The sequence below is a fragment of the Rhincodon typus genome, chromosome 1, assembly GCF_021869965.1.
Source record: "Rhincodon typus isolate 14 chromosome 1, sRhiTyp1.1, whole genome shotgun sequence".
NCBI classification, from domain to species: Eukaryota; Metazoa; Chordata; class Chondrichthyes; order Orectolobiformes; family Rhincodontidae; genus Rhincodon; species Rhincodon typus.
This window is the reverse complement of record NC_063332.1, coordinates 105,033,531-105,050,857: the sequence shown is the minus strand read 5'-3', so window position 1 is coordinate 105,050,857 and position 17,327 is coordinate 105,033,531. Positions and strand designations below refer to the sequence as shown.

General features: G+C 39.2%; 2 protein-coding genes across 2 annotated transcripts in view; one reads left to right on the top strand and one right to left on the bottom strand.

Moving 5' to 3' along the window:
* LOC125484558 (septin-11-like) overlaps window positions 1-8,086 on the bottom strand; it is a 17,397-nt gene extending 9,311 nt beyond the window's left edge. The window contains exon 1 of the mRNA XM_048603883.1: window positions 8,024-8,086. Coding sequence (XP_048459840.1) covers window positions 8,024-8,086 — 63 coding nt within the window. The remainder of the gene's footprint in view (window positions 1-8,023) is intronic.
* A 2,502-nt stretch (window positions 8,087-10,588) lies between these two features.
* The window catches only part of septin11 (septin-11), a 39,988-nt gene continuing 33,249 nt past the window's right edge, over window positions 10,589-17,327 (top strand). The window contains 3 exon segments of the mRNA XM_048603795.1: window positions 10,589-10,705; window positions 15,371-15,566; window positions 16,477-16,701. Of these exon segments, the coding sequence (XP_048459752.1) occupies window positions 15,400-15,566; window positions 16,477-16,701 (392 nt within the window). The 5' untranslated portion in view covers window positions 10,589-10,705; window positions 15,371-15,399.

The window sequence follows — 17,327 nt, the reverse complement described above, 5'->3', positions numbered from 1 at the left end:
ACAATAATTGAATGCTATTTGGGCAAGGCACCAAAACTTTACTAGCAAAACTGTTCACTTACTCTGGCTGCTTAGTCCCTGGTAAGGCAATTATAATTCTGCTGGAATCCTAACACTTGTACTTTCACCCGAATGACAATTTGCAGCAATTCCTTTCATCCATTCAATTCCATTCAGTTCTGAGGAAGGGTCACTGGACCTGAAACGTTAACTCTGATCTTTTCTTCATAGATGCTACCAGACCTGCTGAGCTTTTCCAGCAACTTCTGTTTTTGTTCCTGATTTACAGCATCCACACTTCTTTCGGTTTTTAATTCCTTTCATCCCCTGCTGTCTGTAATTCATGTTACAACCCACCCAAATGTGGCTGCCATAACAAGTAATGTATGTTTTATCACTGCTGTAGCTCAGATTTGCATAGCTCAGTTCCGATCAGAAATTACAGCATAATTTTCTCTGGTTGCCAACTAAAGCAAAGTCCAAGATTTATTTTATTCTACTGCAAACTTTGAACCAAATTGAGTCAAATTTTACTAATGGTGCAGAGGAGGATGGAAGCTGTGAATACGGAACCTTGATTGTGAGCAACACTCAGTTGCAACTGTAATGAATTTCTGTATGAACTGAACAGTCTGTAAGCAGATGTTTTTCATAAATTCTTGAGTAACAAGCACAGTATTTAAATTAACTCAACATGATTAACATAGCAGTAACTTTTAATTATGTACTGTTGGGAAAAATGTTCTGCCAGCAGCATTCACAAAGACAATATGATTTTTATTGCTATTTGCGTTCACTCCAACAGACATAACAGAAATGTGAATGGGGAAGTGAAACTCCCTCGTCAAACTTTGTACAGCTGTAAAAACACTAGGGTGAAGGACCATGTTAACTCCCTGCTTTAGCTCTTTACAATACCCAAATTGTACCTGGTTCTCGCAGTGACAATGATTGCAGCCAAAGTGGAAGGGACTGCTATTGGGACTTGTGATTATAAAAGCTTGAGACAAGTAAACAATAGACAGTGGAAATTTTGAAATTATCTAGAGTCTGGACCTGAAGCCCTGTTGCTCCGTGGTTTTTATTAGGAATATTGATGTTTTGGAAATTCACGTCATTAGGATTTTCCGAGATGTTTGCATTAAACGTCGGCACTGCTGAAAACAACAGTTTTTTGCAATTACAAAATATACTTTCTCTGCGATTTCCTCAACAATAAACTTTGTTCAATTACTGAAATGTCTCATTTAAAATACCTATTTTTTAAAATAAATTCTCTCACCCATAACTCTTTTCATCATTTCTCAGGCCTCTGCTGGTGATACTACATTACTTACGTAGTTCAGTTTATTTTTATTTGGAGGTTTTGGGCCTTGCTAGCTGAGAATAGTCTGAATCGCAGATGTCCTCACTTTCCATCCCCCTGTACAGTTCACAACTTTGGCTTCTCCCATTTGCAGGGTGCAAACGTGAGCTTCACTGGTATACAGTAACATTCCATTGCCATACCTTGCTTAATTAGCTCAAATCTTTGAAGAATCCTTTATACCTTTCAAGTTGAATGTTAGCTACTTTGGCACCATTTGTGACAATGTGTATCACATGTTTTCTCTCCTTAATCATAGGGTTATTTGCAGGTTATTTGCAGTCTACTTGTATTACCATTTCCTCAAAGAAATAGAGCAGATTGTTCAGGCAGAAATTCTCCTTCTGCAGTCAGAATGACTGCTGGTTCCTAGGTAATCATAGAATGATTACAGGCCAGACATGTTTGTGCCATTTTTTCTGTAGGAGCCACTCAGCCAGTCCAACTCCCTACCTATTCCCTCAGCCCTGAACATCTTTCCTCTTCAGATAATTGTGCAGTCCCCTTTTGGAAGCCATGATTGTATCTCCTTCCACTATAATCATGGGCAGTGCATTCAGATCGCAATCAAATGCTGTTTTAAAACACTTGTGGTTCTGGTTCTTTCTGTGTTATATTTGAACTGATATCCTTAAATTTACTGTTGAGTCTATAATGTCTTCACATGTTTTGTTGCCTGTTTTGAATGTGCGTCGTCCATAAGCCTCTTTCCAATGATCCTTTCCTAATGGTGGTCAGAGTCTTGTGTATCACCTAACCTGTAATTCCACACTTGGTGTTGGGTTCTTTAACTGTCTAGATCCTTTTAAATTTTTGGTTTGCTCCATAAAAGTCTCCACTACTTTTGCTCTTTACAATACCCAAAACAAACTCCTCAAAGTCTGTCCCTCTGGTCAAACTTTTCCCCTAAAGGGTGAATAAAAAATCAGAGTTAATGTTTCGGGTCCAGTGACATTAGAAGGTGGAATTTACATAATTATTAAACTATGTGATGTGTAATCTGGAACATGTCCATGATATTTTGCAATGAGAATTGGGGACACCACGCCTCGTGGTTCTTCTGCAACCAGAGGGCTGCCACGTGATTGACCGATAGCTGATGGAGGCAGGAATTAGTTCTAATGGCCATTAAATCTCAGCCCAGCCAAGCAGAAGTGACCTTGTCATTTTCTTCATTGTGACAGGGCCGTTATTTCCACATAAAATTCCAGCCGTGATTTTTGTGAAGAATTAACTCTTGGGTAAAATATTAGGAAGTAATTGCCAATGCACCTTTGTGAAAAGAAATATATTTGAGAAGAGGAAAGAGTAATGTGGGACAGAGCGAATGAAGTTTGAGAATATCTCAAGTTTGAGTTCACAGTGGTCTAAATATGAGCTTGTCTCATGTAGACATAAGTCTCAATAAATATTGGTGTGTAAGAGCTTGAGTCCCTGGAGCAACCATGCGATGATTCCATGAGGCTGCACATTAATGAGCAGGGTGTAGATGGATTTAGAGCGCTACAGAATAAGAGTGAGACTTGAGAACATATGGATATGAACACACAGTGAAGATGTGTTAGTCCTGAACAAACATAACCATAAGGTCAGAGCCGGATGCGTCTATGATTATCAAGATTAGCAGTGTTTAGTATGAATGTATTCTAAACAGTGCAATTTTGAAGTCTGAGCCTGAAGGCAGTTCTTAACTTTGACGTCTTCTCGACCTATCTGCCTTGAACTCAAACATAGTGGGCCATCAAACCCCATGATAGAAGAGAAACCCCACTTCAGTGATATTGTGGTTCAGTGCAAACTATAGTAGAATACAATTTGAAATGGCTATACCTGAAAGTATGTATATAGTAAGGAAGCTATCTTGAACAGTAGTCACAATTGGTATTTGACTTCATAATGAGGCTTAATGTAATACCATCCAAATCTTTTGAAGGTTGTAGATTCAATATTTCGTGTAGCGTTACCATTCTAAGCTGAACAAGAATATTTTCTTTTGCGTTTTGGAATGTATTAACACTTCTGAATTTCTATAGGAAAATTATAAGAATATACTCAAGCTTGCTAGACATTTGATAGTTTCTTTGAATTTGAGTTTTTATGTCTCTTATTGCTGTCAATGCAAATCAAAAATCTTTTTCCTTTTTTTTTCAAGAGGTACTGGAAAGGCACTTGGAAACTCTTGGTTTTTTTTTTGTGCGGTTGGAAGCCTCAGAGGGTTTAGAGTTTGGCAGTCAAATATACAACATATGTGACCATTCTGCAATTTTCAATCTGGCTCTGTTTGAATTCTTCCACACTGTTTGTCACATCACAGTTGTTAAAGTGAAGATCGCATGTCACTGTGGTATGCACATCTGTTCTTTGTTAACTTTTCTGATGTTAATTAGTTGCAATCCAAACAATGTTGTGTTGGTAATCTGTTGATTTGAAACAGTAATCTGGTATTAATTGTTAAGTGCCTGGTTAACTTGGATGTATTCTTTTCATTTTATTTTAAGGGCCATGATATCATCTAACCTTTTCCCTCCCTATTCTTCTAGTTTTCCTGGGTTATGCATTTCCTGCAAAGAGCAAGGAGGCAGCCCAAATTCTTCCCAGGCCTCTGCCTGTTGCCAAAAGAGGCCAAGCTGTTTTGTCTTTCTACGCTTTATAGACATACACCATGTAGCCCTGGGACCACATATAAAATCCTCCCACTAATTCACTTGTATATCACATTGTTGCTACAGAGTTTGTAAGATTTCTGAGCTTTTCAAATTTCACTTATCTGAGATTCAAATAGCATAATCCATCAAGTAAGAAAGGCACAAATACAAATCATATTTCTTAAATTTCAGTGTCCAGGTGACCAAAACTTGAAGAGTTATGCTGAATTATGTTTCCAAACTTGGAGACACCATCTCTGGCTGTGAGGCACGTGTGAAACCGAGATGATGAATATACTTTAACAGATTGAAGCCATTGCAACCAACTCCAGTTTTCACCTCAATCTAATGTCCAAACATTTGCATTTTCAGTTGGGTAGTGTTATTGGGGTTGAGCACTGTAAATTGAGGCCTACCATCTCTGTGCCAAAGATGTACATTGTATCTCAATTTACCTACTTTTAGACCAAAATTGATAGAAAGCACAGACCAGGGCTTTTGCTCTAACCAAGAATTATTACTTATTACAAGTAATTAGACTCTAGCTATGTGTAAACAGATATAAACAATTGGCATATAACACTACTAATTAAAACACTTATCCCCTTATAAACTCCCCTTACCCAGGCAAACAAACACGCATACACCCACATGTATACACAGAGAGACAAACAAATTGCGAAAGTAGATTATTGACAGAAATTTTTAAAAAACTGGAAATTAAGTTTGGCGGTCTTTATTTCAAATACAGAACATGCTGGAGAAACTCAGCAGGTCTTTACAGCCTACAGTCTGTGAAGTGCTTAAATGAAAAATGAAGCGTTGTTCATCAAGCTTGCATTTTCTGCTTAGGCTCCTTACAGCCACAAGGTCTCAATATTTAATTCAATAACTTCAGAAACTGAGTGGTTTATGTCTGTTCTCCATCTTTCTTTACATATAACCCTTCCCCTCCTCTCCTATAGCCTTGATTTGTCTGTGTCTTGTCTACTTTGCTCTTGGTAGAGAGGACTCATTCTGTCCCTTTTTACACCTTAAGTTACACCCATTTAACATCTCTTTTTCTCTTTCTCCACCACTAACAAGTCGTTTGTCTTTTGCACTGGTCTGCTGCCTCTGTCAAAAGTTTATAAACAAATGTCATACCAGACTTGAAATGTCACGTCTGTTTCTCTCTCTCTACAGGTAAAAATCGGAATGTAAATTGGGAACAAAAACAGAAGTTGCTGGAAAAGCTTAGTAGGTCTGAGGAAGTGTCACCAGATCTGAAACATTAACTCTGATTTTTCTTCACAGATGCTGCCAGACCTGCTAAGCTTTTCCAGCAACTGAGATAACACGGTGTAGAGCTGGATGAACACAGCAGGCCAAGCAGCATCAGAGGAGCAGGAAAGCTGACGTTTTGGGTCGAGACCCTTTCCAGCAACTTCTGTTTTTGCTCTCTGTACAGATGTTGCCAGACTAGAGTCTCTCTAGTATTCGGTGTTTATTTCAGATTTCCAGCATTCACAGTATTTTGCCTTTGTTTGATCAAGGTTTCTTCTCTGGCTTCACACTAGGACTAGTGGATAGTATTGGACATTTGGAAAAAAATGTTCTTGGGGTGTGGGGCCTTGGTTTAAAAAAAAATTATTGTTCATTTTTAGTTAATTATGTTCTGTCATGTAACATTGGTCATTCTGGTTAGGAGGATACTTTTCATGGTCTAGTGATTCCAGTCAATGCAGTAGCTTTCATGTCTACTTTTTCAGCACTTAGCCCATAATTTGTCAGATTCTGTTTCAGTAGGTTTAATCTTGAGACAAAGAAACCAAAGAACTGTGGGTGCTAGAAATCAGAAACAAAAACAGAAATTGCTGGAAAATCTCAGCAGGTCTGGCAGCATCTGAGAGAAACCAGAGTTAACATTTCGAGTCTAGTGATCCTTCTTCAGAACTGATTGTTGCTAGGAAAAAGTTGCTGAATTTATGCTAGAGAAAGGGGGGGAATTAACAATGAGTGGAGATGGAGCCCAAAAGGGAGAAGAACTGTATAATAGACAAAGGATTGGGTAAAAGTCATTCTGGGGGAGTCAGTAGCTGCTAATGGGGATCATTAGTGGCGGATAATGGGTTGTGTATGGTAGCAGCCAATGTGATGGCAAGAGTTCTGAGGAAAGGTCACTCGACCTGAAACGTTAACTCTACTGGTCTGGCAGGATCTGTAGAGAGAAATCAATTTCTATTTTGTTTCTGATGTGATGACAAGGTCTGATGTGTGGGGTTGAGGCAAGGACATGGGAGAAGATACTTGGGGCCCTAAAATTACTAATCTCAATATTGAGTCCAGAAGGCTACAAGCTCCCCAAACAGAAAATGAGATGCTGTTATTCCAGCTTGCAGCAATTCTGAGACAGATATTGGCCAGAGAGCATGGTGGTGTGTTGAAGTAGCAGGCAACAGGAAACTTGGTCATTTTGCAGACGTACCAGCTAATAACTGTCAAATTTGAAAGTTTGAACAGTTTTTCTTGGTTTGTTAGAAACAGGAAAAATATGTTTATTTGAGTATTTTGTGCTGAATGCCTTTTTAGTGCGATGACATTCACTGATTTGAAAGTATTGTAAAGAGACAACAGCCCAATAAATATAGAAGTTGCTGGAAAAGCTCAGCAAGTCTGGCAGCATCTGTGAAGAGAAATCAGAGTTAATGTTTCGGGTCCAGTGACCCTTCCTCAGAACTGATGGTAGCTAGGAAAATGTTTTTTAATGCAGAAAATAGGGTGGGGGGAGGGGAGTAAACAATAGGTGGGGATAGAGCCCCTCCCCCATCCTATCTTCTGCATAAAAACCAACATTTCCTGGCTATTATCAGTTCTGAGGAAGGGTCACCAGACCCAAAACGTTAACTCTGATTTCTCTTCACAAATATTCTTCCCCTCTTTCCAATTCCTCCTCCACCTTTTCGATTTGCTTTCCTCAGTAGCTCCCCACTCACCCACACTACCTATCGGGGAGTGGCGGGTTAAATCTGCTCAGTGAGTGGTAAGTGCAGCCAAGTGAATGTGTATCTGCTTCATCTGTTAAACTGTTTTATTCCCTGTATAAATGTCTGTAAGCTATTCAGGTAAACACAAAGAACATTTTGTTCTGACGTAGAAGGGCCCCACCTGAATTGTTAGCCTGTCTGTTTCAGATACTGTCTGATCTGTGTATTTGCAACATTTGTTTATTTTTTCTCTGTGTGTTTGTAGTCAGATGCATGTTGTCTTAAGAACACTGGACAAACTTTACAAAGGACTCTAGCCAAAAATATTTCAGGTTAAATAACAACATCAAAAATAGTTTAGTTAAGTCTCCTAAATGGATGAGATTATTTGTATCACAATTCCCCAATGTTCCAGGGATCAGGAGTCAGATTTGAATACTTTGTGTCTTCAAAAAGTAACTGCCATGTATAAAGTCTTCTGAACGATCGACCGGTATTAGATACGGTTAACAATTTATAGAATTTTTTTAATAGAGTCTCTACAGTGTGGAAACAGGCCCTTCGGCTCAGCAAGTCCACACAGACCCTTGGAGCATCCCACTCAGATCCACCCCCTTATCATCCACCTAATCTACACATCCCTGAACACTGCGGGCAATTTAACATGGCCAATCCACCTAGCCTGCACATCTTTGGATTGTGGGAGGAAACTGGAGCACCCGGAGGAAACCCACACAGACATGGGGAGAATGTGCAAACTCTGCACAGTCGCCTGAGGGTGGAATCGAACCCGGGTCCCTGGCGTTGTGAGACTGCAGTGCTAACCACTGAGCCACCGTACCGCCAGTTGTGTCTTGCAAATTGTGAATATGAGTTTTAAGCAAATATAAGTACAGTTGTCATTGTAATTGCAACCAGCTCACCATGAAATTTTACTTTTGAGAGAAGATTTTCTATAGGTAAATATGAAATGAGCAGTTTGGACTAATGCCACAGGTATTTAATCATTCCACAACTGAAGTGTGTGGAAGAAATACACAATGTACCATTTCTAATATCCCAAGTTCTAAAGCCATGTTATTCTCCTGTTCGCTTGCCTCTGGTCCCATGCCTAAGTAGACAATTTTCATGTGCCAACTGACATGAATGTTGCTAAGTTTATCAACTGCAAGAATGCAGCTGTTATATTGTTATGTTATTCCAGTATGTTTTAGGAACTGTATGTTCCAACATTTGTACACAGAAGTATTCAGAGTGTCACATCACTTGACGCTGCACCACAATCTGTATGAAGCTAACAGTGTATATTGTAGGACACATTATGAGCTGAGAAATACATTCAGAAAGATCCAGTATTTGAATCTAATATGAGATTATTGTGAGTTTATGGGAACTGCAAGATATAGCAGTCAAGATGTATCCTTTATTTCCCTAACCCACGTGACCAGAGATGCGGGTTCAGGTCCCACCTGCTCCAACAATGTGTTGTACATCTCCGAACAGGTTGATTTAAAAAAGAATTAAGATTTAAAAAAGAATTAAGTTTTAAAAGAAAGGTGTCACAGGACGGTGATGATCTTTAACGTAACTGTGTTCAGTACACCAGGGCATTTATCATACGTATTGACATATTGTTCATGATTGTCTTGTACATTATTGTAAACAGGAATTTTGCACCATTGAAAAAAGAGTGGAAATTGACTTGATTAAAGATAATGCTTGTCAGGATCATGTATTCACTTTTAGGAGTTGATATTGTTTCAAGAGATGCTGGAAGTTCACTATTTATAGAGTCACCTCTTGTGACGTTACACACCAGGAGTCAGATAATGAGTGTGCATTATGTAGTTCAAGTAATGTTAGAGGATGAGGTGATGATTAAATCAGGGGCTGGGCCCTATACCTCACTGTAAAGGGTGGCAACTCCTCAAATGGAGACTAAAGTTGGGGCGGCACTTTGGTTCAGTGTTCAGCACTGCTGTCTCAGTGCCACGGACCCGGGTTCAATTCCACCCTCGAATGACTGTGTGTGTGGTGTGCACATTCTCCCCGTGTCTGTGTGGGATTCCTCCAGGTACTCCAGTTTCCTCCCACAGTCCAAAGATGTGCAGGTTAGGTGGATTGGCCATGCTAAATTGCCTGTAGTGTTCAGGGATGTGTAGGTTAGGTGGATTTGCCATGGGAAATGCAAGGTTACAGTGTTAGGATTGGGGATGGGTCTTGGTGAGATGCTCTTTGGAGCATTGGCATGGACTCGATGGGCCGGATGGACTGCTCCCACATTGTAGGGATTCTGTGATAAAGTTGTGCTTCAAGGAATGAATTCCATGCGCAGCATTTGTATTGAGAGTTTGGTGGCAAGGGGAGAGGAGGTGCTTTAACTTGGTAGGTATGTGTTGGCTTACTTTAGGGGAAGCAATAGGTTATTTAGCTTGTGGGCAATTGCTACTGGAAGCATCGCCTACAGTAGAGATATTCAGTAGCCAGTGAGTTCAAAAGAATTCACCAGAAAAAATAAGCTACAAGTTTATAAAAACTAATGTTGCAGGAACATGAGGTAAGAGTGAGAATTGCATCATCCAAAAATCTGGCTGTTGGAACAATTGTATTGTGTTATATCTCTGTCAGTAAACCTTTTAAGAGACAGTATGTCAGCGTGCCTTCAAGCGATATGGCATTATCACTGTACCCTTGGGTCACAGGTCATGAAGATCATATACTCCATCTTTTAACTTGGGTCACTTGAAACGTGACATGCTAATGGAAGCACACTGCTGTTTGTAATTGATTAACTTAATGTAAGACCAGACACTGATGTATCTCTGAATGTGATATTTGTCTAAATTAGTGAACCGTAATGAATATCTGTTGGATCTTTCATTACCACATTAGCCACTTATCATAATTTGCGTCAAGATGATAGCATAAGTGTCACTACATCAGGTAAAGAAAACATGCTAAAGGCAAAACCCAGAATGTACTAGACCTTTCAAGACAGAAATTATTTTTGATGTTAAGATGGCTAAATGGCATTGAGGTATCAATTAACCATGATCTAATTGAATGGTACAACAAACTTGAGCAGCTGAATGACTCGCGCTGGTTTCATTATCTGAACTGGTAAATGGCCATTTCCATCAATACATCTGGTATTGCAGCTACATGTTGAGAGATTTGCAGTTTATTTTCCGCAGAACATTATAAAGAGATGTTCAATGCAGTTTGCCAAGTGAGTTAGAAGATTCTATTTCCATGTATTGTACATTAGCTTCTGAAAGGGCTAGATATATGTATGTTGAAGCAAAATTGTAATACCTGTGATATTTTAACTTAGTTTTGGACCAAATAACATACATTGGTACCACTGCACCACAAGACCTCTTGACATATTTGCTGGATGCCTACATTGATCTGCATGGTAATAGATTTAGTCTCAAGCTCTCACTCACTGAAAGGCTTGCTAGATACTCCCTACGTCTCTCCCATAAATGAATGGTAAATGATGGTGCCCTTAAGTTGAGAAGCAACCCTAAGGGCTTATGTAAGCTGGAAATAAACATTAGCTGTTTAATTAAAACTACACTTTTATTTATTCTTTTCTTTGCAGTCACATAATGAAGACTTACGAAACTTGAATCTTGCCGGTCATGTTGGATTTGACAGCCTTCCAGATCAGTTAGTCAACAAGTCAACAACACAAGGATTTTGTTTTAATATTCTTTGTGTCGGTAAGTAAAGTATGAAAGCACTAAAGAGAGAACTTCAACCTGGAGATTTTCACGTCCCCTGAATATCACACGAGAGAAATAGGCAGTTATCAGTTAAAGAATAAAAACCAGCCATGAAGCTAGGAAAGCCTTTCCACTGATCTGATATGAATTGTGTTTTTGAGAGCTTTTATGTCTACTAAGCTGGCAGATGTGAACTTGGGTGAACTCATTTCCAAAAAAGCAGATGGACAATAGAGCACTTTTTTTGGTAGTTTATTGAAGTGCCACCCTTGCTGGGAAGAATGGATGTGGCACCTTTCCATTTGGAAGGCAGGATTGTCATTGCATGTAATCTGTGCAGGATGTTCTGTAACAGAGTATGCACTTACTGGTGTGCACTTGTGTGATAAAAGATAAGCTTGAAAAATGATGTTAATCAATGGGGGCCTGTGTGAGTAAGTACTCAATAGACCTTCATCTATGCTTCAGGAGTAGCACCCTCAATCTGTGTGCAGGAACTCATAAGCTGCTTAGTAGTGATTTTATCTCATTATGACGCTCATTACCTTCTGGGAGCACAGAGTCAGGTCTAAAATTCACAGTATTTGCGACTGACTGGTTTGATTTATTTATGTTCTCCTTCTCTAAAATACCTGTATAAAAATCACGTTTTGAAATCACTGTGTCTCTAAATTTATGCAGTGAATTGTTTTGGGCTAATTGCAAAATCTTAAAAATTTATTCATCCGATATGGGCACTGAATGGACCAGCATTTATTGCTCATCCCTAGTGCCCTTGAGAAAGTGGTGATCTGACCTACCGTCACAATCTTTCAGTGCCCTACCCAACACTACTGTGGGAGTACTTTCACCGCAAAGGCTGCTGCTGATTACACAGGCAGCTCACTGCCACTTCAGAGCAACTCGGAGTTGGACAATAAATGTAGCCATGGCTGCACGGGCCATATCCTGCGATCACTTTAAGACCACAAGAAACAGGACCAGGACCTTTTGGCCCCTTGAGCTATGCTCCGCCATTCAATATCATCATGGCTGATTCAACATTCCTCACATCCACTTTCCTGCAATTTTCCCTTAACCATTGATTCCCCTGTTGATCAAGGATCTGTCTCTATCAGCCTTAAATATACACAAAGACTATACCCCCACAGCTGTCCATGGTGAGGAGTTCCAAAGACACACAACCCAGAAGAAATCCTTCCTCAGTTTTTAAAAAAATTGAAAAAATAACTGTTTCAATATAATGATTAGGATATGATGAAAAATGAAAGGGATGAATGTACATGGAATAGTTAAGGCAAAGACACATTTGCTGGAGTGCAGTTGTATTAGGAATGACCTACTTTATACAGCTTAGTGTAGAGCCATTCCTGATAAAGAAGCAATCTGCTTAGTCATGGCCATCATATCACTTAGTGTCAGCTTGAGTGCCCAAACTGAAGTGAGTTCCCAGTTTAACTCACATTTGAATAGATTAATAGATCTTTTAGAAAGTTCAATTTTCATTATTTTGTTGTTTCCCCCAGCTCCTGTTTTATATATTACAGCAGAGTAGATTTTCATTTGCTACACAGAGATTGCCAGCTCCAGTTCCTCTAACAATTCCATATTCATTCTTGCCTTCTGTTTCTCTTGTGTTGCAGTGAAGATTCTTTTTAAAATTAAATATGACAAACTATTATTGACCATTTTGGAATGTTCAATTCCCATGGAAATGCTCTGATGGTGGAGTATAACTGATTCAAGTACTGCACTTATTTTGCAAAAACTTGGTCACATTCTGAAAGGGATTGTGCAGACAAAACATTTTATCATTAACATATTTCATTGTTCAGGGCTCATAAAACTGGTGAATACAAACATATGTCTGTTTGATGCTGTCCCAGAGGCTGTTTCATCTGGGCTGTGAGGAGGTAAATCCGATTTTGTTAGTAAGTATGTCTTGTTGGAAAGAGCAAGGATTGTTTTGCGTTCTTGAAGTCTCCTTGTCCATTAGTAATGTATCATCTGTTGAACATCACAAAGACCCTGGTGGCCTCGAGAAAGCAGTCTTCCCACGGAGTTTAGCTTATTCCTAATCGAGAGACCAGCAGAAACTTAAAGATGGCCTGAAGCCAACCATGTGATTTGTGTTCCTCTGGGTGAAGCATTTTGTAATTTTGTATGTGTAAATTGCTCATCGGCATTTAAAATGCTCCACATTTATATTTGAGGAAAAGAAAGTATGATTTGCAATGTACAGTCTCCTACTTTTGTCTCAGCTGCAACATTGCTTCAATCAAAAATGTATTTTTCTGTCTTTCTAAGCACTGGAAATCCCTTTGAACACTGGATCATTTGATTCACAAATTGATTATAGGGGTTTATGTTGCAAAGTTGAGTGCAGTTTGGGGGTGTGGAAACCACCTTGTTGAAATTGCTGAATCCTTGTACCATAATTTGATCACAAGCTCACCGAATTTTATATGAACACAGTGGTTACTTTGTCAGTAATGTGCTGACACAGCTCATTTGTGAAGTTTCTTCTTGTGAAGTTGCTTTTGTAAGAGTAGAATGATCTCTGTGTTTAGGGCAGGGAGAAGGACCGAAAAGGGAGCAGCGGTTGACCTCCTTTATTCCTTTCTATCCATGCACTCTTTAATTCTTTAACAACGTGCCCAGGCACTACAGTAAATGTTCACAGGTCCTTTTACATGTTTCTGACACAGCTATCCATATGTGGTAATTTAGAGGTCAACTTGTGCAATGGCCAGTGTGGGAAGTTTTGGATTACTGTGCAGCAGCAGAGCTTAGAGGGAACATTGCAGAGGCATCTTGTATTTTGTTTAATAATATCTTTTCCTCACGGTGAGGTGCAAATAAATTCCAAGCTTGAATTGTGGATCACTAGAAGTGTAGTGGGAATAAAGAGGAAGATACTTGGTGGTTGCAATCAATTTTATTCATACATGTGAAAGTGACAACACCTAAGAAAACAGTAAAAATATTTGTGGCTTTGTGCATCAGTCTTTGATCACTCTGGGTTTCACTGTACAGAATTATTTTATTTTCATTTTTTAAAGTTGACAATTTCATAAAACTGACCAAATGGAGACTGCGAAAAGTAAGGTTGAATATATGAGAAGGAAACTGCAATTCCTACGAAAGAGCTACTTTTTCTAGTGGTAAAACGTTACAATAATAATGTTAATTTTCCTGCAAAATCACAAGGTCAATGCAAATGAGGAAGGCCATTCAACCTATCCTAATTCCTCCCTGTAGAAAGATGAAACAGACAAATTCACTCATCCACACATCTTTTTGTTTAAAAAAAGATGCCATTGATGTTTACAAAACAGAGGGAGTCCTTTTGGGTAGTCATTACTGCATCAGTTATTTTACAGAGCAAGTCAGAAGTAATATTCCTGCTCTGCTTTCCCCACCCCTCCAGTCCGCTGCCATAACCTCACACGCTTCCTTGCTTCAATTATTTATCCACTTTACCTTAGAGTTACAATGTTCTATCTCAATGAGTCTCTGGCAGAACATTCCATTTTTCAATGCTCTGTAAATACTATTTTCCTAATCTGTCATTGTTCACTGTGGTTTCACCCCATTACCTTCTTGCTACTTGCCAAACAGGACAAATGCTCTGTCCGTATGGCTCAATGAAGAGTGTAGGAGGAGATGTCACAAACAGTACCGGGCATACCTAACAATGAGGTGGAACTGGTGAAGTTACAACATAGGACTATCTTTGTGCCAAACAGTGGAAGCAGCAAGTGTTAGAGCTAAGTGACCGACAACCAATGGATCAGATCTAAGCTCTGTAGTCCTGCAACGTCCAATCAGGAATGGTGGTTCACAATTAAACAATTTGCTGGAAGAGAAACCCCCAAAATATACAGATTCATGTGTTAGCTTTCCTGTGCCATGTGACCCTGATGTAATGCAGACATGATATTTTGGTGAATTGATTTCAGAATTAGGACTTATCTCCTTTTACTTTTCTGTATGTACTTTTCTGGATTAGCCATGGGAAATGTAGGGTTACAGGAATATTGTAGGGGCGTGGATCTGGGTGGCATGCTCTTAGCGTGTGGACTTGACGGGCTGAATGGTCTGCTTCTACACTGTAGGGATTCTATGATTCTGTACCTTAAATAACATACCAGTTGTTTGCATTTCAACTGAACAAATCTTTTCAGGAACTTCTTTAATACTGTCAGACCATCCCTGGATAATGATCTTACCTCTTGTAGTTCCTTATCCTTGGCAGTTGCCAATTGACAATTAATGTCGCTAAACCATTACCTAGGTTGTTGATTAATAGTCTCGTGATAATGTCACTAGGCCATTGCCTCCTCCAAATCAGTTTATTCAAGACTGAAATCAGTACATTTTTGAGTGCTGAGGGAATTGAGATGGTGTTTGAATCTGGCATTAGTTTTAACTATTGCTGTTTTGACTGTTACATGACCATTGAAAATCTCTTTTAAGCAAACATCCATTATGAATATAGGCAAACTAGCTCAAATCGCTGTGAGCTTTTGTGTGTAATTTTTTTAAAATCGCAAAATATAACTCTCCTCACTATTTCACCAATAATAGATTCAAATGTAACACTAATGAATCAACAGAGTTTTAGCATATTTTATAGCGTCATTCTTTAAATATCTTTAGGTGAAACTGGTATTGGTAAATCAACATTAATGGATACGTTGTTCAACACTAAATTTGAAAATGCACCAGCCTCTCATGCTGAACCCGGTGTTCGATTGAAATCAAGCAGCTATGAACTACAGGAGAGCAATGTACGACTAAAGTTGACCATTGTCGATACAGTAGGATTTGGAGACCAGATAAACAAAGAAGACAGGTCAGTTTTTAATATGATTGTTGTTGAAAATGTTGCATTGCAATTCTCCACCCAACATCAATGATGCAGTAAGCATTTTCAGTACCTGAGATGTTATTCTTCAAGTGTGGAATTGACATAATGAATACAAAAAGCAATTTGATCCTGGAGAACAGTAATTTCCAATCCTGAACTTGTGCCTACATAGCAGGCTTTTCCCCAGATGCCACTGAATGGTAATCAGGAGTGAGGCTAGCAATAGGATGCTCTGGATTTTTTCCTATATTGTCATTCCTTCTCTTGCTCTCTCATTTTCCTCTCCTTTTCTCCATTTTCCCTATCCTGCTTGATTTTCTCTTTTCTCTTACTTTCTTTTTTCTTGTTTTCCTTCCCTATTTCCCTTCTTTGCTTTCCTGACTCCCTCCCATGCTTTCCTTGCTGTTTCTCAATTGTTTGTTTTTTAATGGTACCTCCAGCTAGCATGTACATTCAACTTGCACAATTTTCCAGGTGCATTCTTTACTTTGCTTCGGAATTCTTAACCTATACCTGGGCGACACGGTGGCTCAGTGGTAACCACAGCTGCCTCCACAGCACAAGGCACCCAGGTTCGATTCCACCCTTGGGCTACTATCTGTGTGGAATTTGCACTTTCTCCCCATATCTGCGTGGATTTCCTCTGGGTGCTCCCGTTTCCTCCCACAGTCCAAAGATGTGGATTGGCCATGCTAAATTGCCCATTGTGTCCAGGGGTGTGCAGGCTAGTTGGATTAGCCATGGGAAATGTAGGGTTACAGGAATATCGTAGGGGCATGGATCTGGGTGGGATGCTCTTAGCATGTGGACTTGACGGGCTGAATGGTCTGCTTCTACACTGTAGGGATTCTATGATTCTGTACCTTAAATAACATACCAGTTGTTTGCATTTCAGCTACAAACCTATCGTTGAATATATTGATGCACAGTTTGAAGCCTACCTCCAGGAAGAATTGAAAATCAGGCGTTCCTTTTACAATTATCCTGACTCAAGAATCCACGCCTGTCTCTACTTCATTGCGCCCACAGGACATTCGCTAAAATCTCTTGACCTTGTTACTATGAAAAAATTGGATAGCAAGGTAATTGTTTGTCAAATCTCTAAAGAAAATATTAGTCAGCTTTTGAAAGCATAAGGGATTATTTGCAATTTATAAGTCACTCTCAAATTGACCTTTTTTGACCTTATATACTGCTTTGTTCCTGTTGCTTCTTGTAGGTTGAGAAAGGGCATTTGACATACTTGTTTTAAATGTTTGACTCTTAAATGAGTCTAAGTTTGGTCTTGTCATTTACTGCATTTTAACTTGTACAATGGGCTCAGTACTTGAGTAAAAATAACTAAATGTAAAATTATACAATTAGCCTGTTTACTGCTGGTGTTTATTATATGAATGTTGATCACAAGTCATGTAAACTCTTGTCAAGTGCAAGTCTAATTACAACATACTGTAACTTGAGCTAACTTTGGCTTTACATGAACAAAAGCAACAGGTAGGTGTTAAATATATCAGTATTTATCAGCAGCACACTTACTGAAACCCTGAACCATGTCCTAGTTACCTGGACTTAAATATTCAATACTCTTCTGACTAGCTTCTCATATTCTACTCTCCACAAGCTCGAGCTCATCCATAACTCTTCTGCCTGTATCCAAGCTCATTACCAACCCTGAGACAACAAGGTGTAGAGCTGGATGAACACAGCAGGCCAAGCAGCATCAGAGGAGCAGGAAAGCTCACGTTT